Source organism: Martes martes, assembly GCF_963455335.1.
Source record: "Martes martes genome assembly, chromosome: 11".
In the NCBI taxonomy this organism is placed as follows: Eukaryota; Metazoa; Chordata; class Mammalia; order Carnivora; family Mustelidae; genus Martes; species Martes martes.
Window position 1 is genome coordinate 101,402,899 of NC_137899.1, and position 24,146 is coordinate 101,427,044.

At 56.5% G+C, this 24,146-nt stretch overlaps 1 protein-coding gene across 1 annotated transcript; it reads right to left on the reverse strand.

The window, feature by feature from the left end:
• Positions 1–894: 894 nt before the first annotated feature.
• Positions 895–22,730, reverse strand: PDIA4 (protein disulfide isomerase family A member 4). Its single transcript, XM_080819156.1, has 10 exons — positions 22,398–22,730; positions 15,993–16,173; positions 14,676–14,881; positions 12,056–12,194; positions 9,463–9,668; positions 9,183–9,341; positions 6,966–7,117; positions 3,637–3,793; positions 2,702–2,935; positions 895–2,171 (listed from the first exon to the last, which is right to left on the reverse strand). Exons 1-10 carry the CDS (start codon positions 22,483–22,485, stop codon positions 1,756–1,758), a joined length of 1,938 nt encoding a protein of 645 aa, XP_080675282.1. The 5' UTR covers positions 22,486–22,730; the 3' UTR covers positions 895–1,755.
• Positions 22,731–24,146: the final 1,416 nt, after the last annotated feature.

Genomic DNA, 24,146 nt, shown 5'->3' on the forward strand with positions numbered 1-24,146 from the left:
CTCGAGGTCTCAGCTCACACATCACTTCAGAAAAAAGGGCTTTTCTGGACACACCAATTCAAAGGAAGCCACACGTTACTCCAAGAGCCCAGCCCTCTTCCTCAGGGCCTTGCGTGGACTGCGTGACATCTCTCCGACTCACCTAGAAGCCCCAGGAAAGGCACTGCTCTGCTCTCCTGACCATGCCAGATGAAGGCCTGCAAGCCCCAGACCCACCTTCCCTCCCGAGTCTTCTGACAGGAAGTCCCTGAGGGGAGGCCCATGTGCGCCCCATGGAAGAGGACACAGAACGGGGTACAGACCTCCTGTCACACCGGCCACCCTGAGAACTTACCAGACACGACCGTCCTTCACAGCTGGAAGGACCAGTCCGCCTGTACCTGACTCAACTGGAAAGCAGTTCCTCCGGGAAGGCTCACCTAAGCCACCCCCCTCCCCAGGACCTGCTTCCTGTCCCCCAACCAGCCCCCACCCAGATCACACACTGCTGCTGGAAGAGCTGCCACCACGAGAGGCGAGACGGAGACGGAGACGGCTCGGGCTGGTGAATGGAACCACTGGGACGAATCCCCCGGGGCCTCCGTGCCAGGGCTGCCCCAGCCTCCTGCCCTGCCCCATCCCCGCGCCCCCAGCCCCCCCAAGTGCTCGGAGCAGTCTCTGCAGCCTCGGTCCCTGCCACATCCCACCGGAACGCACCACCACTCACCCCCACATGCCAGGAGCGGAGACCCCCGCTGCCCTCCACCCTGGTCACAAGGACACCCCAAAGCCCGGATGGTCAGCTGTCGGAGGCAACGTGCACCCGCAGGACGGCCAGCCCCTCCCCCTCAAGCCCAGATGTTCAACTCAGCCAAGGCTCCAGGATGGAGATGTTCTCTAACACGATTATGAAGCTCCATTTTCAGTAATTGTTTTATTCCATCACGACAGCCTACCCTCTCTCTTCCATCACCCTAACATACCACCTGTGCCCTAGGTCACCTCTCCTCAGGCTGTACTGATTACGAAGAGGTGGGGCTGCCTATCCCAAGCGGGGGGGGGGGGGCCTCTCTCACCCCGAGGCTGAGCCTTGGAACCGGGCTCCTGGGGCCCGGGGAACCTGGGAACCCCTCCTTGCCCCATGGTCGTTGGCTTGAAAGCAGAAGGCACGGCGACGCCCCGTCCTGCACGGAGGTGCCACTCTCTCAGGACCGGGTGGCGGCCCAGAGTTCGGGCTAGAATGTTATCCTTGGCAGGGTGCTTCGTGACAGTTCCTTGTGCCATACAGCAAGAAATGAAAACTAAAGCACATGGACAGTCAAATCTTCTCCAGCGGGTAATTCCTCAGGTAACAGTAAAATAAAACGCAAAAAAAAAAAAAAAAAAATCAATATGATTTGGCAAATGTTTTCTTAAATTTTAAATTAAAAGAAAAAAACATTCACACAAAAGAGATTCAACTTATCTGCTTTGAAGAAATATATTAAAGAAAATGGCAGGTTAAAAAAAAAAATCACACCCCAAATAATGGTAAAAATAGATGCATCCTCTGTAAAAATCTGGGCTAATCTACGGAGTCATTCTTAACTATTCAGTATTCAGAGCATGAGGTGAAACCCCAGAGTATAAAAAAAAAAAAAAAAAAATTAAAAACCAAAGAGATCCTGCCCTTGTGTTAAGCCACCAGCTGCATGGCTCACTGGGGGCTCTGGCCACCGGCCGCTGGGGGCTCCAGTGTCTGGTCCCTCCCACCCGCCAGACCTCAACTCAAGGCCTTCACAGGTCTTCCCTGGTCCTGCTCAGTTTTGTGGCATGTTCTTCTACAAACTTGCTCAAATGTTCCAGATCTCTGTTTCCGTCCTCAAATTTAATTGGGTTCTTTTTGTCCCCACTGGGGGCGAAGTAGATGGTAGGGAACCCCTCAACTTTGTAGCGGTCGTTGGTGATGTCGTTGGCAGTGGCATCCATCTTGGCGATGACCAGATTCTTGTGGTTCTTGTACTTTTTGCCGAGGGCGGTGTACTCGGGCTCCAGCTGCTTGCAGTGCCCGCACCAGGGCGCGTAGAATTCGATGAGGACGTCCTTCTTGGGGTCCATCACGATGGAGTCAAAGGTCTTCCCCACCACGACTTTGACAGGCCCCTTGTTGTTCTTGGGCACCGGCTGTGATTTGACAACTGGCTTCAGTTTTCCTGCCGAGGAAAGCAAGCAGGGGAGCGGTGAGTGCCGAGAAGGCCCTAGGGTTGGCAGCTCGGATAGGACCAGGCAGTGAGACCAGGCCTGACATGCAGGGGGACAGCGCCAGGTAGAGCCTTGCCACCTCACACTGACCCCCTGATTTCTCTAGTCTCTTCACCTCTTCTACCTTCCCAGACCTGCAGAGGCCAGGGGACACGCTGATGGCCTCACCCAGGCCTGATGGGTCACCAGGTCCTGTCCAGTGAGGCTGTCCCAGGAGAGGTGCCACCCGGCATAAAGGGGGTGCCAGGAGAGCTGGCGGCCAGGGCTGGGAAGCCTCGGTGGGCAGAAACACAGAGAACATGGCAGATGGTAGGACAAGGTCTGCCCACGACTTGGCCCACACCAGGAAACTGGGCCACTGGGCTCAACCAGATCAATGAAGATATTCTAATGCCTCAAAACAAGTATTCCATGTATATAAAACTCATTTCTAGGTCCAAAAGACTGTTTTGCTTTAAATATTTTTTAAAATAAGGCTCACCTTTTTTGAAAGCTCTGACAAACTCCCGGAGGGTGTCAGAGTCAAAGTCGTCAGGCTCCATGGCGAACTTCCGCCCGCCCTCGTCCAGGATGGCGGCGTTGACGTCCTCCCCGCTCTCACTGAGCCCCAGGTCCTTCACCTCCGAGGCAAAGTCGTCCTCATCGGCCACAGCAAAGGTGTACTCAGGGAAGTCCTTGGCCACCTCCAGGACTTTGTTCCGCCAAAACTGGGTGGCTGAAATGGGAGCGAGCACTGTGAGCTGAGCGACAGAGATCAAGGTGAAGAGTCTGCGGTTCAGGGGCGCCTGGGTGGCTCAGTGGGTTAAGCCTCTGCCTTCCACTCGGGTCACGGTCTTAGGGTCCTGGGATCGAGCCCCGCATCGGGCTCTCTGCTCAGTGAGGAGCCTGCTTCCCCCACCCTCTCTGCCTGGCTCTCTGCCTACTTGTGATCTCTGTCTGTCAAATAAATACATAAAATCTCAAAACAAAAAAAAGCCTGGGGTTCGGACTCTCTGACCAGGCTCGCACCTAACTGGGAGGGAGAACCATTTCTGAAAAGCCCCCTTTGTAAGCAGGTGGACCCATGTCAAAGGCCCAATGACATAAGCCCCTGCCTGCCTGAGGGTTAGTGACTGGCCTAGTCCCATCTGTGCAGCCTCTGAAAGCCTCCGGCTTTGGTGGCCTCTTCTCTGAGAGGGTTCTGGACTCCGCACCATGTTCCCCACCGGCTAGAAAAGGGCTACGTGGCACCACGGAAGTAAAACTACCTTGAAGCCTTGAAGCCGTCAATTAAAACCCCACCCCAGCCACCAACCTGCAGGGGCCGGGGGGCAGGATTCCTAAATGCGAGGGCCCCCGCAGGCAGGATGGGCCGGGTGCTGGGGGGAGAGTGCGGGGAGAGTGTGGGGGTGGGGAGGCCGCGAGGGGGGCGCTCACCAGCTCTGTAATCGAAGCTGAAGTCCACGCTGTAGTAGACGACCACCAGGGGGCGCCGCGCGTACCGCTTGGCGTCGTTGGAGGTCCTGCGGTGCCCCACCAGCGGCAAGGTGTGCTTCAGCACGTGGTCCTTGATGGCCGACCCCTCCGTGGAGCTCTGCAAAAAAGTGGGGACAGGTGAGGGGCAGAAGCGGCGTTCCCGTCACCCCACCTTCTGCTGCCACCGCTGGGCAGGAAGCGGTCTGCTCTCAAGGGCTGGGGTGGGGGAGGAGCCGTCTGACGGTCCCGTGGGGCCCCTTTCCTCCAGTGACCCCTAAGTGAGCTTCTTGGGCCACTGCGGACACCACATGCCCTTCCCTCTGGGTCTGGGCTCACTGTGGGTGTCGGAAACCGCTGGGGGAAGGCGGGCTTCCGAGGGCAGCAGTTCCCGGCTGAGCTGGGGGGAAGGATCCATCTCCCCAGATCTGATCCTCCCAGCAGCCCCCCCCCCCCCCCCCCCCCGCCGGGGCATTTCACAGACGAGGATAACACAGCACCTGCGGGGAAGGGAGGGAGGCCAGGTGCGCCCAGCTGGAGGGCAGCCGCGCTGGGCTCGCCGTTCTACCTCGGAGGCCACACCACGACCACCCGCTACACCGCAGCCCGGCTGGGTGTCGGGTAAGACCGGGGAGCCAGACAGGGCTGCGGGGCCTGGAGGCTGCTCTACCGGGGGCCAGCCCTGCTGCCAGGAAGCCAGGAGGCCCGGCCTGCAGGGCTCAGCGGTTGAGCACCAGGCGGCCGTCCTTGGCTCCTAAGGCGCTCCAGGTGTTTTCCAGAGATGAACCCAAGCACATGTATGCAGCACCGTGACCAGCTGGGCACAGTGGCCTGGGGACACAGAGCTGGTGACTGCCCCCAAGGCCGTGCAGGGCCCTCAGCTCATGCTGAGGCAGATGCTAAGCCAGATCCTCCAGACCTCAGCCTCAAAGTGCCCAAGGGTGGGCACTACCATCTCATGTTACACAGGAAGAAACTGAGGCACGGCCAGGAGGAGCTGCAGAGCTGGAAGTGGCTGGTGAACACGCACTCTCCACCCGGGGCGCGAGGCCCCCCAGGATGGGACAGGATTGCATGGACTTGCCAGGTGGGAGGGGGAAGGTACCTCAGGGGAGGAAACAGCAGGAACCACGCAGGGAACAAAGCACAGAGGATGCGGACCGGAGTATGAGGAGGGTGGGGGGAAAGTGCTGGAAAAGCGAGCGAAGACGACGGCAGCGCCGTGGGGTATCTTTAGTCAGGCCGGCCCCCAGACTGAGCACCCCTCTGAAGGTGAAGTCAAGAGTAAAGCAGGGTGAGCCCAGGGCAAACCCGCTCTGCCGCCGAGCATTCACCAGCCAAAGGCCCGACCCTGAACTCGGGCAGAGCCGGCCTCACAGCCTGTGCCCGAAGACCTGCTTCCTTCTCACCGCAGCACTTCCCGACTTCCTCCTGCCTGCCCTGCCTCTGTCCTCCCTCTGCTCTGAATTCCAAATCCACTTTTTCTTTTTTTAATAGTTTATTTTTAAGTAATCTCTATGCCCAGTGTGGGGCTTGAACTCAGGACCCCAAGATCAAGAGTCACACACGCCTCCAACTGAGCCAGCCAGGCACCCCACCATGTCCACTTTAAAAAAAAAAAAACTGCAGTTTACTCTGTGGTATAATGTTGACAAAGCAGTCTTAAATAAATTTTACAATAAGGGGGGGTACGTAAGTAATACCAATCCATTTAAAGTAAAGAGTAAAATGGCAGTGATGTGTATAACAGACTAGGCCAAGCGGTCCTTAACCCTTCTGGGGTCAATGACCCCTTCAAGAACCCACTGAAAGCTACAGACCTCTTTCCTGGGAACATGCACACCACCCAGAATGGTGCTGACCGCTGGGGTCTGGGGCGCCCATCTCTGCACCCGGCTCAGCACCCATGGATTAAAGGAGAGGAGCTGGACAGGACAGGAGACAGGGCAGCCACCGGACATCCAGGGTAGTTGGGCCCCGAGCCTGAGCGGCGGCTGATGACCAGACGCACATGAAACTCTGAGAAGGGGCAACGGGGCTGTGGACCCACGGGAGTCAGAAAGATCCAGGGCAGCCTCTCCAATGCCCCGAGTGTTCCAGTTCACAAAAATGGATCAGAAGGGGTGGTGGCTCCCTGTGGCGCATGCAGGGCTCACCCCACCTGCCCACCACCTCCTCCAGGTCCCATGAGAGCCCTCTGCCCAAACGGCAGGGGGGGAGGGAGGGGGGTCACAGCCCAGCCCCTCCCCTCCACTGCTCCTGACTGGCTGTGGGAGCCGGGAAAAAGGCTCACGGCTCTGCACCCCAGGCTCTCTATCAAAGGGAAGCTCTGGCTTTGAGAGCCTCGGTTTCTTCCAACTCGAAAGACCTGCTCACGGCAGCGCCGGGCCCCGCGCAGCACTGAGGACGTGCAGCTGCATCGAGGCATGGCCTGGGCCAGAAACTCCCCCCGCCCGTCTCAAAGTGAGTCCGTCCCTCGGAAGATGAAGGCTGGACGGGCCTGGGGGAGAAGAAAGGAGGCCGAACCCATGCGCCACTCTCCACATCCCGGGAAGAGAGGCCTGCCCTCACTCCGTAGCTCAGCAGCTGAGCCGCCTGGCTAAGGAGCCGCAGTTCAGACCCAGGAGCACATCCTGCCAGGGATGGCGGCAGACACGCAGGCCAGAGCCACAGTGGCTAGGCCACAGGGGAGGCTGGCTGGCGCTGGCCCGAAGGGGGGCAGGGGAGAGGGGAGGGAGCCGCTCTGGCCTCCCAGTACGTCACCGACCAGCCTGCTGGCTGCTCCGGATCGGAGCCTCCAGGAAACGCACCTTGACTGCGAGGGCCCAGGGGGCTGGGAAAGGCACTCCAGACTCTACTTGTGTGAAGCAAAGAGCAAATTCTCCGGGCTTCAGATCCTCAGATCCCCGGGCCTTGGCTCAACGAGCAGCCTCACCCCCATCAGAAGCCCGAACCCTGGGGCGCCTGGGTGGCTCAGTGGGTTAAGCCTCTGCCTTCGGCTCAGGTCACAATCTCAGGGTCCTGGGATCAAGCCCCGCATCTGCAGCTCTCTGCTCAGCGGGGAGCCTGCTTCCCTCTCCTCTCTCTCTGCCTGCCTCTCTGCCTACTTGTGATCTCTCTCTGTCATATAAATAAATAAAATATTTAAAATTTTAAAAAAAAAAAAAAAGCCTGAACCCACCCAGACACCAGGAACTGAACTACACTGTGTGTTAACTGACTGCAATTTAAAAACAAACAAACAAACAAACAAAGCAGCCTGGGGCTCCTGTGTCCCGGAGGGCCCCGCTCACCAGGATGTCCATCACGTGGCTCCGGGGCTCGTACTTGGACTGGAATTTCTCAGGCTGCATTATGACCAACTTCCCCCAGGAGACTTTCAAGAACTTTGCTATTTCAGTGCTGAAAGTGTGGTGGAATTTGTAATCTTCTCGCAGGTTGTTTGCTGAGAAATTAACAGAACGATAAATACAGTTTATTAAGCTGCATCGCCGACCTAGTCTAGACTAAACTCACGGCCCCAGACGATGCCCTGCAAAGACCGGAATTAGCCCCGTGAATCCCGCGTGGACAACACCCAGAGCTGGGGTAGGTGTAACACCTTAGAGCCTCTATCTTACAAGTTGTGTTTTTAAAAAACCAAAATAATAAGCAAACCAAATACTCACGGAACAACTCAGAGCTAATCTGCCTACTTGTGGGCTGCAGTTCTTTTGCTAAATACACTTGAATTTAAATCCCGTAAAACTCTCAAGATGAAACACTCGATGAGGACACTCGAGAACGGGGTTGGCAAACTTTCCGGAAAGGCCAGACAAGATCTCCGGCTCTGCAGGCCACAGCATCCCCACCACTCAGCTTCGCACTGGGGGGTAAAAGCAGCCAGACAGCATGTGACCCGGTGCACGAGCCACGTTCCTGTCAGCCTACCAGACCCTGGCCGGCCACCCACCCCTGCCCGACATCCCCGGGCTCGCCCCGCGGTCTCTGCTCTGGCCGGAGCGGAGTCTGTGACCCAGACACCGGGTAAGGTGTCAGAGGTGTCCCCTGCACTGAAGGGCGGGGCTCCCGACTGGGTTACAGAAAACTCCACATGCTCCGGGGGAGGTGGGAGGCAGCCAGCTTTCAAAAGCAGCCAGACGTAGACTCCAGTCACAATTCTAGACCTGCTCATGACGGAACTGCAGGCCCGTGAGGACCCCCCTCCCTGCGCCGCAGTCCCTGCTCTGCAGAAACACGGTGGTCCCCCTCGCAGCCCCGGGGGAGGCTGGGCTCTCCTGCAGCAAGATTCTTGCGGGCCACTTCCGAGGAGATGCCAAGGCCACCGCATCCATAAAGACGGACGAGGCACCTCTGCTCTGGCACCAGACGCGGAAACGGAATTCCCCTCGACTCCTGTCTTACCGCGTGAACCTGCACTTGACCCGCGCACAGCAGTTACCGCAAGGCACTGAAACAAGCACTAGGTGGCCATCAGGGCAGTGACAAGACTCCTCTAAAGCAGCAAACGGAGCTGTCTGTGGTATGCAGGGGGGCGGAGGTGGAGGGCACTCAGGAGGAGCTTGACAAGGACAGAGAGGATCCTCAGGGTTCCCGAAAGAAAACCTCTTTCCCAGGGCCACCCAGGACAGCAGGGACACCTGCTACTAGGCAGAAGCAGATTACAGATTTCGGGATGGGCGAGTGCCACCTGCCCCTACAGGACATGACTGTGACAGCTGTCCACCATACCGCCACCTCTCAGGACCAGCACTCCCCGGACGCTAGCCCTACTAGGCGCTTCACCCGCACGATCTCAATGGAACAACCTCTTGAAGTAGACGAGATCGCCGAAATAGATAAAAGATCAAGTCCCCACCTGCGCTCACAGGCTAGTAACTGGCAGAGGCAAGACTTGAACCCAAGCCCGATTCAGAAACCCTTGCTTTGGGGTGCCTGGGTGGCTCAGTTATTAAGCATCTAACCTTCAGCTCAGGTCAAGATCCCAGGGTCCTGGGATCAAGCCCCACATCGGGCTCCCTGTTCAGTGGGAAGCCTGCTTCTCCCTCTCCCACTCCCCCTGCTTGTGTTCCCTCTCTTGCTGTCTCTCTCACTGAATAAATAAAATCTTAAAACAACAACAACAACAAAAACTCCTTGTTTTCTGGTGGAGATGCTGCCCCTTGCAGAGGGGCTAGGAAGGCGCTCCTGGAAAGACAGGGAGGGAGACGAACTCGGATGACTCTGACACACCCCGCCCTCCCCTCAGAGGTCAGGAGGAAGCCGGCACAGCCGTGTGCTCAGGACGAAATCCTATCCCCCACATGTAATCAAGGCAACGGGGAACTAACCTCCACTCTAACCCCAATCCCAGAAAGGAAAGCCTGTTCCCACAGATGCTACTCAATTCTTCCTCAGGCTATCCCCTAAGCTGACGCCCCAGGAGTTTTCCACAGAATCGGCAGGCTCCCCAGCAACCGGCCACAGCCTGGGCAGGTCCATTTCATCCAGCCCCCGGGGCCACTCCTCACCAGCATCCTGGTACTGCTGGTAGGCTGGGTCACTCTCCGCTTGAAAGACCCCAATGATGATGACGTCATCCCCGTCCTTCAGGAACTCCTGGACCTGCTTCAGGGACATGATCTTCTTGGAGGGTGGCCCGGACTGCTCGATCATGTAGTCGACGATACCTGGGGGCAAAGCACGTGCCTGAGGAGGGGCTCGGGGCTCCACGGCTCTCCCTGGCCCCCACACCTCCCTGGGGGAGCTCCCCGCCCCGCCCCACCGAGGTAGGACTAGGAGGCAGCGTACCATATTTTTCCCGTGGGCCGTTGTAATCAAAAGGCTTTCCCTTGCGGAAGATTTTCAGGGTGGGATAGCCAGAGACGTCGAACCTCTTGGCCAGGTCTGTCTCCGCAGTGGCATCGACCTTGGCCAGCGGGATTGGGGGGGAGCGCTTGCTCAGCTCCTTGGCAGCCTTCTCGTACTCGGGGGCCAGCTTCTTGCAGTGTCCACACCTACGAGAAGCAGTGAGTCCGTGAGGAGCCTGTTCCAGCGCGGACACGGCCTCTCTTGAGGGAGGCACCGAAACCCAGCCCGTGTTCCCGAGCAACTCGGGTCGATGCAGCAGCCTCCGAAGGTCTCCCAGGTAGGGGCGGGAGCCAGGCCCCTCTGGAGGCCGGCATGACATCACCGGCACGGCTCACACGGCGAAGGACGCACACCAGACACACAAAGGCATGACACACGTGTGTGACATAGGCACGAGTGGGACTGGGGCACGGGGGTGACCTACGGGAAAGGCTACGAAAGACAACGGGCCAAGAAGGGAGATTCCCTCAGTTGGAGAGTTGGGACAGGTGAGGACACCGAGTCGGAGTGGCTTCGTACAGGATGTGACAGCTGATCCGGGACAGGAAAGACCGGGAGGAGATGGACCTGAGCCCGCCAAGGGTGGGTGAGGGGAGGGTGACAAAAGCCTGTGGCCAGGACAGGAAAACACCCACCGACCAGGGCAGGCGAAGGTGGGCCTGAGCCACGGGAACTGGGAATGGAGACAGCTTAAAATAGCCCGTGTGCCGGGCACGATCGGGCGGCTCCCACGTGGGCGAGGGCCTGGCGAATCCCAGGCCCTGCGGACCACGCTGAAGGTCCTCCGGGCACCTCGCGGCTGCGCCCTGCGGTATGGAAACCGTCTGCAGGGAGAGGGCAACTGTTCTCTGTAGCGGCAGCAACACGGTGCCTTTGCTGTCTAAGCACGTCCTGAGCGTGCGACGCGAACACGTACTCGCTGACCTCGGCTCCGGGCAACTTCCATTTAGGATCCGTCACGGGTCGTGAGACATCCCCCAACACCGTCACCACCGAACGGGCCCCCTGCTCTCCACACGCAGCAGGCGCTCCTCCCGCCCCCGCCCCCCTGTCCCCCCCCCCGTGCACGCATGCCCTACAGTGACCGCCCTACAGTGACCAAGGACAGTGCCTTGTGCTGTGGGGGCCCCGAGCCTTGGGTCACTGTCGCTCGCGCCCTGGTCACATTCCGGACTCCGGTCTACGCCGCGCACCCTGACAAGCGGGAAGCCTGCACAAGAATCAGAAGCACCGGCTGACCCGGGAAGAAGTCCCCAAGGGAGGCCGACAGCCGTCCCAGAGCACTGGCCGCTACGCTCCCACCCCCCCGGAGGGCGGCCTGCCTTGCTGTCTCCTCCAGCGGCCCACACCTCCCTCCTCTCCTCTCGGAGCACGGGAACCGCGGCGCCTCGGCTCCCCACGCCGGTACCTCGATCAGCCGCTCTCCCCGACTCCCCGGCTGCCTTTCTTTCTGGCATCTTCTCTCCCATGTCCGGGTCCCCTGCCCCACCTGATTCCTGCCCCTGCATGTTTCCCCTCCGATCGTCTCTGCGCTCCTCTCCCGATGCGCTGTCATCACCTACTATCTGGGGCCAGAACTGGCTGTTTCCTGCACGTGGTGGGGACACGTAGGCCACGTCCCTGCTAAGCTCTAAGGGACTGGCCCGATTCCTCTGCAGAGCTGGGCCTTCCTGTTTTCTGACAGGCACAGGCTCCCATCGAAACCATGTTCTAGGGCCACTGGCCCCACAAAGAGTTCGTCAGGCCCCGCAGCCCGGCTCTGCTGTTTCTCTCCAAAAGGGGCCCGGCTGTAATGGAGGATTTGGGGGCGAGAGAGGCAGAGGCCACAGGGTGAGTGGAGGCGACAGAAGGCAGGACAGCTGCGGGAACCCGGAGGCCCCAACATGAGAAGGGGACATGCCTAGAGCATGAAGCAAGGCTGAGGCCATCTTCCAAGATTCCCTCTGGAGCGTCTCTGCCACGAGCAGGGACAGAACCACTGCTCAGGCTCCTCGGGAGGCAGTGACGCCAGAGGAGGTCACCTGAGGCCACAAGTTACCACCGCCCTGCCCACTGCGGTGGCAGCTCTGCTCTGTCCTCTGTGTCACAGCTCATGAACTTCCGTGAACAGCACTTCCATTCACCCCACACACGTGTCACCTCAGGTGGCCACAAAGCCACAGCTGTCCGAGGGCTCTCGTGCTTTCTCAGGGCAGGGCAGGTATGTGACGACAAACGTGGGACTCAGCAGGCCTAGGGCAAAGCTGTGTCCTCTAGCCACGGGGGAACCTGGGCCACCTGGTGCCCCCCACCCAGGCTTCACTCTCTGTGCCGCAGGCCCATGTCCGCCTCGTCCCACCCCCCGGGAAAACACCACTTATCTCTGGAACTCTCCGCTGCCACATTGGCCTGTGCCTGGTGGGGACTGGGCAGCCCCCGTGCCCGGCTCTGCCTCCCACGCAGGGGCCTCTGACACCCCCACCTCATGGCCAGGGACGTTCGGGATGCAGAACGGGGCCCCTCAACGTCCGGACAGCACAGGGCGGTGCCTTACCATGGGGCGTAGAACTCCACCAGAATGATGTCTGCCCCGTCCACCACTTCATCGAAGTTCTCTTTGGTCAGCACCAGTGTGACTTCCGGAGGAGGCGTCCAGTTGGGCTGGGAGACCTCTTTGACCTTGGCAACAATTTCTGAAAGAAACCGAACAAGCCTGAGCCCGGGCAGACCCTCCCCGCAGAAGCAGGCGGGGGCTACGGAGAACAGGAAACGAACGTTCGAGTCCCTGAAAGGCAGCCGCATCTCTGGCCAGTGCACTCCGCGGTCTGAGGCCACAGCTCAGGGGGTCCACTCTTCCCAGTCCTTCTTCCACTGCCCGGCGACTTCTCTGACAGCCCAAAACCCAGGTGACAAGAGGGACCCTGCTCCTGCCAGACTGTGGGGCAAACCGCAGGCTCCTTCCCTGCATCAGACCACGCGTGCCCGAGGTCTCGAGGGCGTCTCCTCCTTGGGTACAAAGACCCGTGCATTTAGTCACGCAGTGCAGCACCAGCACGTCACATGTCACGACAGGCGCACAAGAATCGAGAAGAATGAAGAGGGACAGCACCTCCCCTGCTGCTCAGGCTGCATCGGCATCACGGGAAAGGTGGCGGTCTCATCCCAGAGACGGACCCACTGACAGGAGTGGGACACCGATCACAAGCTCACAAGCCAAGTGGCTCTTCGGAGCAGCAATGGCCAACTTTACATTTTTCTTTTTTCTTCTTTTCCGTTCTGCACACTCACCAAGAAGCTATATCTGAGAACCAGACGGACGTGTGCCCAGCAGCAACCCCACGGTGTGATCCCCTTGCCCCCCTGGCCCATAGCCCCGAGCCCATCTCCGTCAGGGAGGCCCATTTACTACAACACACTTGGAACCCAGCGGCCCAAGGAGCCCCCTCAGCAAACACCGCTCTCGAGATTCCAAGCCGCCCCGCCTCTGGCGGTCCAACACTGGGCACAGACCAAACGCTCACGCCTGTCCACTTTCAAACAGTAAGGACGGGCTTTCACCTTGCTCTTAGATTACGTTCCTTTATGTGCTAATATGGCAAAGACACTATTCGTTAAGTAAAACACGAAGGTGAAAATGGTGATTAAGATATGCTAACAACTGGGGTGCCTGGGTGGCTCAGTCTTGAAGCTTTGGGCCTTCAGCTCAGGTCATGATGCCAGGGTCCTGGGATCGAGCCCCACATCGGGCTCTCTGCTAGGCAGCGAGCCTGCTTCTCCCTCTCCCAGTCCCCCTGCTTGTGTTCCCTCTCTTGCTGTGTCTCTGTCAAATAAATGAATAAAATCTTTGGGGTAAAAAAAGATGCTAACAGCTGTGAGAAATGATATACATACACATACATTTGCTCTCACGTGTCCACAGTATCTCTGAAGCACACAGGAGACACCTGGAAGATGAGCTGCCTTCCCGGAAGGGAGCTGGACAGCCAGGGTCAGGATATAAAGACTCTGATCTACTTCTTTGGTTTTGTTTTGTTTTTTTAGATTTTATTTATTTATTTGACAGACACAGTGAGAGAAAGAACACAAGCAGGGGGAGTGGGAGAGGGAGAAGCAGGCTCGCTGCCGACCAAGGCGCCCGATGCGGGGCTCAATCCCAGGACCTTGGCATCATGACCTGAGCCGAAGGCAGACCTTTAAGCGACTGAACCACCCAGGCACCCCTCTTATCTACCTCTTTGAATTGTGAACCCCGTAAACGTATGATCTAATCAGCAGACAGACAAACAAGGTGGAAGCAAGTGTTAACGACTATGACATTTCCTTGTGCATCTGCACCGAGTAGGATCCTTAGGGGATCACAGGAGAGGCCCTCCGGCAGCTCGAAGGGAACTCTGAGATTAGGTCCAAGTGACCCCCTATTCCTCAGATGAGGAACCTGAGGCCTGAGAAGGGGAAGACACGTGTCTAGGACACGCACGCTATGTCCTCTATGCCACACTGGGATCTCCTGCTATGTCCGCTATGCCACACTGGGAATGGAAACTGTAACCTGATGGGTTTTTTCTAGTGATTAAGACATATGGTAAAGATACCACAATTTTGTTTGTTCATTTTTAAAAAAAAGTATTTTGTGCCTAGTCTAAGTCAGGCAGGGATCCGTCAGGCCTGGTTTTGGAGAACCGCCTGGCTCCCCACATCAGTGGTTCTCAACACGGGGCCCTAGATCCACGGCTTCAGGTAAGCTCTGGGAGCCTGTACAAAATGCAAATCATCGAACCTGACCTGAAACTTAGGGACCTGGGAGTCTGGGGATGGGACTTAGCACCGGCTTCAGGACCCCACGAAGTGACTGTGACCAAGGTCAACACGGAGAAGCGCTGCTCTAGGGCACCGCCAAGAACCGCAGCCTCGTGTGTCATGTAACACACAGGCTCCACATTTGTTTCATGGTCTGAAATGAGAAGACACCCCTCCTACCCTAGGACAAGTTTATTCTGATCTCAGTTACCTGGAACATTCCGACAGGGAGCACTCCCAGAAGCTGGTGCTCCTGGGGCCACTCCAGGCCCACTCAACTTGTCCTTGTCTCTATCATCCAAATGCCCCCCCTTCCCACTTTCCAGTTGGGGGAGAGTCCCAGCCCCGCCTCCTCCAGGAGCACAGGCTCCGCTCACCTTCCTGAGTCCTGGAGCCCTCGTAGTCCACAGCCTGGCCCTTCTTAAGGATCTTGATGGTGGGGTAGCCGCTCACCCCAAACCTGCCGGCCAGCACCGACTCTGAGGTCGCGTCGATCTTGGCCACAGGAATGGGAGGGTCGTTCTCCTTCAAGGCACTGGCGATTTTCTCATATTCCGGAGCGAACTGCTTGCAGTGCCCACACCTGAGGAGATTTAGGGAAGAAGGTTATCTGTGCCCACGGAGACTTAACACACAGCAACGTACAGAGGAATGGGGGCGCCAGGACCAGAATGACTGCAGTTAAGAGGAGACATGCAGGTAACACAATGAGGAGGCCAATGTGGCTGGAGTCGGGCAGACGGGGGCCGGAACTCCAGCTCTGGCCTGGGCTCGTGCCTCCAACACCTCCAAACCCCCACGCTTTCGTCCGTAAGCTTCTCAAAGTTTGTCCAGGGAACCCCTCGCATGGGGTCTGTGAGGTAAAAACTCTTTACAGAAGACCTTCCTGGTCTTCACTCCTCCCCTCAGAACATACAGTGGAGTTTTCCAGAGGCTACCCAACTGACCACAAGGGCAGCACACTGATGTCAACATGGAAGGGGGTAAAAATGGATTAATATGGAAATTTCTGTTTCAGTGTCTACTGTGGTGACGACTGACAGCCATGACCCACATGAACTGTTTGGACTCACAAGACCGAAGAGTTTGAGAAGTACTGATCCACAAAACACTGTAACCTCACGGAGCTGCTCAAGGACCATTTAGGTATTTTACACAAAATGCCTCACGCCTGAGCATCAGGCACCGGACCAAAAACTAAGTATGTCTTAACTATTCCATTTCAAAAGTGAACCAAGGAGGGCAGGAGAAAGAGGACAGACAAGAAGGGATTCTGAGATCAAGAGCGGCAGCGGAGGGGACAAGGGCGGGCACACAGGGTGAAGGACAGCACGAGCCGGGTGGCCGCTGCCCGCCGGGCCGGTGCGCCTCCCCACACTGGGAACGGCCCGCAGGCCCTGCCTGGCAGGAGAGGGAGGCGGGGTGGCCTGGAGACGGGTCAGGGCAGAACCTGCAGCCAGGCACGGGTCTGTCACCAACACCAGCCTCCGTGCCATCACAGGCCCCCGCGCCCGCCGTAACCACCAGAGGACACGTTCCCGCTTCACACTGCCGGCTCCCCGGAGGCTGAGCTCCTGGCGTTCCTGCTCCCACACCCGCCCCCCCACAGGGTCTGGAGGACTGTGAGGCGAACGCATGGGAGCACAGAGGGACCCCCTCATCCAGGCTGGTGGGATGAGGACGAGGGTTCTTACCACGGAGCGTAGAACTCTAGCAGCACCGTGTCTTTGTCGGCCACAAAGTTATCAAAGTTCACGTCATTCAGGACCAGGACCCCATTTTCTTCCTTGACTTCCAAGTCATCGTCGTCCTCCTCCTCTTCCTCTTCCTCCTCCTCCTCTTCGTCCTCAATGGCATCCTCCTTATTAGAAGAATCTGAGCGGAAAATATCCAGACTCGTTAGTAAATTGGTGACTCTCCTCCTTAAAAACTTTCCTAGAACCCCAAACCCTCCAAATGTGTCGTGAGTCCCGAGTGGCCCCTGAGGGCCACCACGAGCTGGGGTGGGGACATCAGGCCTCCCCTACCCCAGAAATTCTGCTCTGAAGTTTGCATACTGGGTAGCCACTTAGGAGCTCACTTAAAGAGAGGTCCTGGTTACAAAGCTGTTTGCAAAGCACCGGTCCAGAAGTTAGTTTCAATGCCCCAGCGGGACCTGAGGGCTGGTGAGGTGCCTCTGTGCATGTGGCCCCGCGTGCCTCCTGCCCAGGTTGGGAGAACCCTAACCGTAAGCCCCTCGTCCCCGCACTGGGGTCTGATCCGTTCCCCAGCACCATCCCGCTGCCACGCCCCTAGAGCAAGGCTCCTTCATCCACATCCCGGGCTCTGTGCTCTAGGGCACGACACTTTGCGGTTACCCTGTTTGTGCTCCAGGGCAAAGCTAACTTTCCCTGACCCCTTCCTCTTCCTCACACACCAGGCTTTCCACTGAATGTGGAAATTCATTTCCACTGAATATGGCTGGGCCACATTCAGTCCCGCATAAGCAAATGGCTGCCCGGCCCTCAAAACAACACCCACAGGAAACAGGCACTCGCACTCGACTTTTCCTTCTGGAGGATGGACTACTACTTCCATTTCTGAAAGGGGGTGGCATTCTACCTTATCGGTACAAACACAGCCCCGCAGGCTTCAGTCCTTCAGAGAGAGACTGGAGTGTGCAGGGAAGCGGGCAGGGAATTTTACTGACTTAGGGAGTCACCCCAGAGTAATCCCCAGGGTAGGAGTTATCCCACAAAGATTTTTTTAAAAGATTTGCAGGGTCAACGTGCATCAAAAATACACAATATTTTTTGTGGGTTAAGTGGGTCAAGACTCTGCCTTTAGCTCAGGTCATGATCTCAGGGTCCTGGGATCGAGCCCCGCATCAGGCTCTTTGCTCATCAGAGCCTGCTTCTCCTTCTCTCTCTGCCTACTTGCGATCTCTCTGTCAAATAAATAAATAAAATCTTGAAAAAAAAAAATACACAATAGGGGCACCTGGGTGGCTCAGTCATAAAGTGTCTGCCTTTGGCTCAGGTCATGATCCCGGGGTCATGGGATTGAGCCCTGCATTGGGCTCCCTGCTTCTCCCTCTGCCTCTCCCCTGCTTGTCTTCCCTCTATCACTGTATCTCTGTCAAATAAGTAAATAAAACCCTTACACACACACACACACACACACACACAAAACAAATCGCACCTCGGTGGGATGCCTTGCCTGGAAGCAAAAGCAAAGCTCTCTTCCCCAAGCACCAGAATCTGAGCTCATCTCACTACTGGCTTTCAGGGAATCTTTCTCCCAATTTCGGACACGAGGAACCGTGGGACGGCGGTTCTCGCCACCCAGCTTCTCCCGCTGTGGCCTCAGCAGCCAAGCGCAGCCGCAGCCGGACGGTGTCAAGGGGCCAGTTTCTCTTTCCTGGGAGATAAAGCGAGTCTGCTGGTTCTGTGCTGGGGGGGGAGGATGAAGTCAGCCTCAGGATCCGGGAGCCTCCGGGACCCGCCCCACCTTCGCCCTGCCCCTAACCAACCCTCGGCTGGTCCCACAGCTACTGGGACAAGCCCGGGAACTGCTCTGGGTGGCGTGGCAGCTTTGTCCCTTTTCGTGAAAAATCTACCAAGCTGCAAACTAATTACAAAAAACAAACCAAAAACCCACCAGGGGCCACACTTCGCTCAACCACGCTCCTTAACACACCCCGCTGTCTCTCCCTGACTTCCACGTTTCTCTCTCCAGCTTAAGGTCAAGTTCTCCTCCTTTGTGGGGGGAGGAAGAAAGGCCTCTAAACTCCCAAAAGAAAAGCCACCAGCTTGAGAAGTACAAACCAAGCAGACTCCCTGTTTCCCAGGGCCACGGCTCTCCGACACCCGCTCGCCCCCGGCCTCCCTCCTCCACAGCAGAACTGTAGGGGAGGACAGGCCTGCAGGGGCCCCGGCCCACAGCACCGCCATCAGGCCTCCTGGAAAAGCTGGAGCGCGGGGCCTGGGGGAAGACCATGTGGGCTCGAGCCCCATCTCCACCTCTTAGGCTGAGGGCCGAAACCACGTCCCCTGCCCCTGGTGAGGGGCAGCCAACACTCCACACCCAGGTCTTGGAGAATCTGAGCGCACAGGGCTCTTGGGAACCTGAGTTTAACACTGGCTGGCTAAGGCTTCCAGGTGCTTCTGGAAATACTGCCTACAGCCACCCCGCAAGGCAAGAACCGAGTACTGAGCTTTCCCGGGGTGGCCCGTGGGACAGCGGTCACACTGGCTTTCCGAGAGGCTATTCGGACCACCCATCACTTGGAAGTCCTACCCAGGATGACCTTGTGACGGCTGCAAATCCGAGGACTTGACGCAGGGACACTGGGCAGGTCAGGGGCCTAGAGGGCACCGCACACACGGCCTCCGATCTGGAGGCTTCCCGCGGACCGGACGGCCTGCTGAGGGCAGCCGGCCAGGGCTCATGGGCCACACAGATCCGCCCTCACTGCCTGACTGCTCTGGCCAACGCGGGAACCAGATTTTGTTTTTGTTTTTTGTTTTTTTTTAAAGATTTTATTTATTTGACAGAAAGAGATCACAAGTAGGCAGAGAGAGAGGAAGGGAAGCAAGCTCCCTGCCTAGCAGAGAGCCCGATGTGGGGCTCGATCCCAGAACCCTGGGATCATGACCTGAGCCAAAGGCAGAGGCTTTAACCCACTGAGCCACCCAGGTGCCCCAGGAACCAGATTAACTTGCAGGCGCATAGACCAGAGCACAGAAGCAATGAACGAACGATCCCGGGAACTTAATCCGCACTTTAAGCAGGGGACCTGACAATCCGCTCAAAGCATAGGGACAGGTGAATCTTACCAAAAAAAGGACAAGCAAAGATGCCTTCTTTCCTACACTCAGCCTGCCACGGTCTGTGAGCACCACTAGTGACAGAGCTCTCGTGATACACTGGGTGTCCCTGGGCTACCAGGGGACAGAACTCCTACGAGTGAACTCAGTTCTTGATCGTTGGGGGAAAAAAAAAACCAAGGAACTTTTTCTTTTTTAAAGGAAATAAACAAACGACAGAACAATAAACAATAAATAAACAAAACGACAGAACCTTGCCCACCTAATTAAAGACTCTCAAACGCATCAGGGCGTGCCGCTACCTTCCCAGCCCTTCCCAGTCCTTCCCAGCCTGCACATAACCCCAGGACTGGCCCCTCCGCCATCTGAGGGGGCGCTGGCTCTCTGTTCCTACCTCCTAGAAACCCCCACATACCGCAAGGAAAACATCCCACATCCTAACAGGGAAACCATTTTTTCACTGGCCTTTACTTTTAGGGCTAGACATTCTAGGACAGAAAATATATCCACAGCCTTCTAGCATCTTCTGGGTGGGTGCCATTCTCCTCAGCGTGAGGCCGACGAAGCCTCCCACACCACCTCCACAGTGCTCAGCCCACCTGGTAAGGCCATTCCAAAGTGGTGGCCCCAGACCCCTGCGGTCCTGTCCACTTTCAACAGGACCCCTGATGGCAACACCGGAGCCCTGCCCAGCCTGCTCGCAGGCAGCTCCCCCTGCCGTGTCCTGGCTCTACTCCCTCCGCCGCTCATTCTTCAGTCCCCACCGGGGGACTGGATAAACTCTACCATTAAGTCAACCCTGAAGTTGATATTAAACACGGAGAAAGAGAAATCTGTTATCAGACGGATCACCGCAGCTGGCCTGCGTTACGTGCCAGGCACCAGGCTGAGCCCTCAAACACAGTCTCTCACTCCTTCGGGGGAACCAGGACGTGCACTTTACAGATGAAGAAACTAAGGCACAGACAGGTGAGTCACCTGCCCAAAGGTCACCAAGCTGCTTAGTGGGGGGTCCGGACCACTCAGGTGCCGTCTGTTGTCGCCTCAGATCACTTCCCAACATGTCCAAAGCTTTAGGTGGAATCACTGGATAATTACTTCTCAGGAATGAAAAGAGAGGGAGGGGCTCAACGCTTCTTCAGCACGACACCCACGTGGACTTCCACTTAACTTTTACATCTAAACCAATCCCAAATCAAAACAGCCAACGACCAGCATCAAAGTGTTTTTCCTTCATTATTTTAGCTGGAAAGATGTGAAAAGCACAGGTGATTTCCAATCTGAGACACAAAAAGACCCACGACCTAAGGCTTGCACTACCAGAGCTCAATCTATCTAGTAAACATATTCTTTGCGGGGGGGGGGGGGGGGGTTGTTGTCTTTTGTGACACCACTGCGCTGTTTGAATCTGAAACTTAGTAAGAGACACAAAACAAAAACAAAACCTAAAGACTTAGAACATCTGCAGTGGGAGAGAAATGTGGCCCCAAAATTAATCTGCAGGACAAGTTACTTGAGAAAGTGAAGGACCAGGGATGCCCTGAGGGATGGGAAAGGGTCAAGGTAGGGACTAGAGCTCTCCACCCTATCCCCTCCAACCCCACCAGAGGACACTGCCCTGGAAGACCTGCCATGACCATGACAACTCCAGAGGCACCTGCTCCCCAGGGCCTTCCCAGCGTTAGCGACCTGTCTCCCAAATAATAAACCTGCTGGTCCTAATAACACTTGACATGCACCCAAGTTTGCCAGTCTCGGGCCTCTTAAGAAACCCCTCAGAACAGAATCACTAGATCAAAATCAAGACAGAACTGTCATGCTTTTTAGCTATATTCCAAAAATGACCCTCCGTCCTCACTACTCCTCAAACTTTAAGGTGCACCCCCCCAAAGTTTAACTTGCATGTGAATCAATGAATAACATGTTTAAAATGTAGATTCCAGGGCTCACCACTGCAATCTGCTTTAGCATATTTTAGGACTCTATATCTATCTTATTTATTTATTTTAGGGTTTTACTTGACACAAAAAGAGAGTACGCACAAGTAGGGCACAAGTAGGCAGAGTGGCGGGCAGAGGAAGAGGGAGAAGCAGGCTCCCCTCTGAGCAGAGAGGACCCTGGGGTCATGACCTGAGCCCAAGGCAGATGAATGAGCCACCCAGGCACCCCTGGGACTCTGTATTTTAAAAAACATCAGGTGATTTGGATAAAGGTCCCAAAACTGACATGAAAGCCACGGTCTACTTCCTCTCGGCAGGTGTCTTTATCACCAAGTGCTGATTCTTACTTCCTTTTCTATTTGGATTTAAACTTGAATCAGTGACCCACACAGAAGTTACTCAATCTGTTTGAAAGGGTATAAAGTTCACACCTCCCCTACAGACTAATATTAGAAAAGGAGATTTATTTATATTGGCCCAAACTGGCTGGGACGATCCATCATCAGGAGAAAGTCCAGAGAGGAAGAAAGTTGATGCCTGTTCTCTAGGAAGAGCATTCTTTTCTTGACTGGTGCGTTCCAGTTATGGAAGGTCTCTTATGCCATTCGTTTTCAGCTAGCTGGTTTCCAAGAAAAATGCGGGAACCAGGACTAGTGAGTAGCTGTCTAATGTTCCTACTAGAGCCGGACCTTTATGGGAGGTCAGATCCCTGCTCAGTAACTGGCACAAAGTAGGTGTTGAATAAATGATCGCAGAGGGGAATGGAACTTTTGGCTTCTAAGAAATGCAAACCAAGCCGTTGTCCCTTTCTCCCTCAAACACACACCCGTGAGTTATTTATTTCCAAATCTACAAACCACGTTTTTAAAAGACGCTTGCTGCCCGAGGCTGCCCTGGAGAGCTCCTACCGGGCCTTCTCGCCTTTTCTTTAAGACCTGTTTTGAAAACAGTGGCCCCCTCTTCCTGCACGCTCCCTGGGCGTGTTCGCCTGGAAATTTTAAACAGCTCCCGAGCTCCCCTTGCCAGAAGCGAGCAGTCAACCTGAACCCAAGTACAATCTGAGCGCAGTCGGGGCGAAGGAGCCAGTCGCAAAAAAGGCACTTGGCACCCTCTCCGCGTCCTAAGCCTCGGCGGCAGGGGCTTCCTAGGAGGCCTCCGCCGCCCTCCTCTCCCGAGATCTCCTAAGCGATTCCGCTCACCGCCACTGCCCTTAAACTCCGGCAAGTTGGCGCCAGGCGCCCGTTTCGGAAGGGCTCCGCATGAAACCCACCGGTCCTGGGTCGCAGCCACCCCGGTCCCCACGCGCGGGCCCCTGGGGCCCATGAGGCCCGGCCCGCCGCCGGCCGCTCACCTTCATCCGGCCCCCCGGCGCTCGCGGCGACCAGCAGCTGCGCCAGCGCCAGGAGCAGGACCAGCAGACACGCCTTCCGGAGCCTCATCGCGGCAGTGCGCAGCGCAGCCTCCCCGCGCCGACAGCCCCCGGGCGCTCCCGGACCTCGGGCCCTCGCCTCTGGAGCGAAACCGGAGGGAAGGCAAGAAACCCCCCCAGGAAGTCCTCGCCAGCGACCGGCTGGGGGCGGGGAAGCCGCCGGCGGGCCAATCCCAGCCGGACTGGGGGCGCGGGCCGCGTGCGCCTCGCTGCGCGTCGGAGCCCGGCGGCGCCGCCCTCCTCCCCGGCCTTCCTCCCCGGCCTCCTCCGCGCGCCCCGCGGCTCGCGCGTTTAAAGCTCCGAGCCCTAACGTGAGGTGCCCCCTTCTGATTGGCTGCGCCGCGGCCACCAATCAGCGGCTGCCACTCGGTTTGCCGGGAGCGCACAGGCTGAGAGAAGGAGTGAAGGAGAACAAAGGCGGCGGGCTTGGGCCGGAGGGGCGGGGCGGGGCTGCGCATTGGGGCGCGATTGGCCGGCGGCGCGGGGGGCGGGGCGGAACCTGGGAAGGCGGGGCGGGGCGGAGCTCCGGGTCCCGCGGCCAAGCCTGGCTGGAGGAACACGTGTCCTTACCGGAGCTGTGGGGAGAAGGATGTTCTCGCTACTAGGTGGGCCTGGGGAGGCTTGAGGTCGAAGCGACAGAAGGGCCTGAGCAGGTTCTACTCATGGGAAAAGAGAACGTGGCTCTTGAGTCTGCTTTGCGTTCGTGGGATTCTTAATTTTTTTGTGTGCCTTTGAGCAAATAAAAGGTTGCATTTTTTCCCTGGGTTAAAACACCTATTGGCCTTGGGGGCGGGGATGGGTACGCGGTAAAATGAATCCAGACCGAAGAGTTCTGGAAGCTGCTCTCCATGGCTTCATCCATGAACAGACCATCAGTTGCTTGTCTAAACTTTGTCTTATGTTGTTTGTTCCTCTAGTGATATTCCCCAAAAGTGCAAGACCAGATGGGCAATCCAGTGACCTACATATATCTAAATACAGTCCAGCTTTCCCCTCTTGACAACGTAAAAGAAGAAAATTAGGTTAAAATAATTTTTGTATGGCAAACCTGTGGTGTGTATTAGGGTTTGAGACTTCTTCCACACGAGGGGGGTAACATGCCTGAAGAGTTGGAGAAGACAAGTAGGAGGAAAAATCTCTAGTCCGGGAGCATTTTTCTGTGTATACGGATTGGGCCAGGAAGGAAGAAAGCTGGCTACTCACAGGCTTCAGCAATTAGAACATTTTTTTTTTTTAAGATTTTATTTATTTATTTGACAGATTACAAGTAGGCAAGAGAGGCAGGCTCTCCACGGAGCAGAGAGCCCGATGTGGGGCTCGATACCAAGACCCTGGGATCATGACCTGAGCCAAAGGCAGAGGCTTTAACTCACTGAGCCACCCAGGCGCCCCAGAACATTTTTAATTTAATAAATCTTTAATGAATTCCTATGAATCTGATGGTTCTCCCCTCAATTTGTAGGGCAGAAAGACATTCTGCAACTAACACCACCGAAGTTTACACTAAGTGACTTATTTGAATGCTAGGAATGTAGAATATCAAACAGTTCAATATCATTTTATATTTATCTGTTTTTAAATTCCAGTATAGTTAACATCCAGTGTTAACTAGTTTCAGCTGTATTTTTCAAAATGTAATAGATCCTAAGAAAAAACAATTTAGGGGTGCCT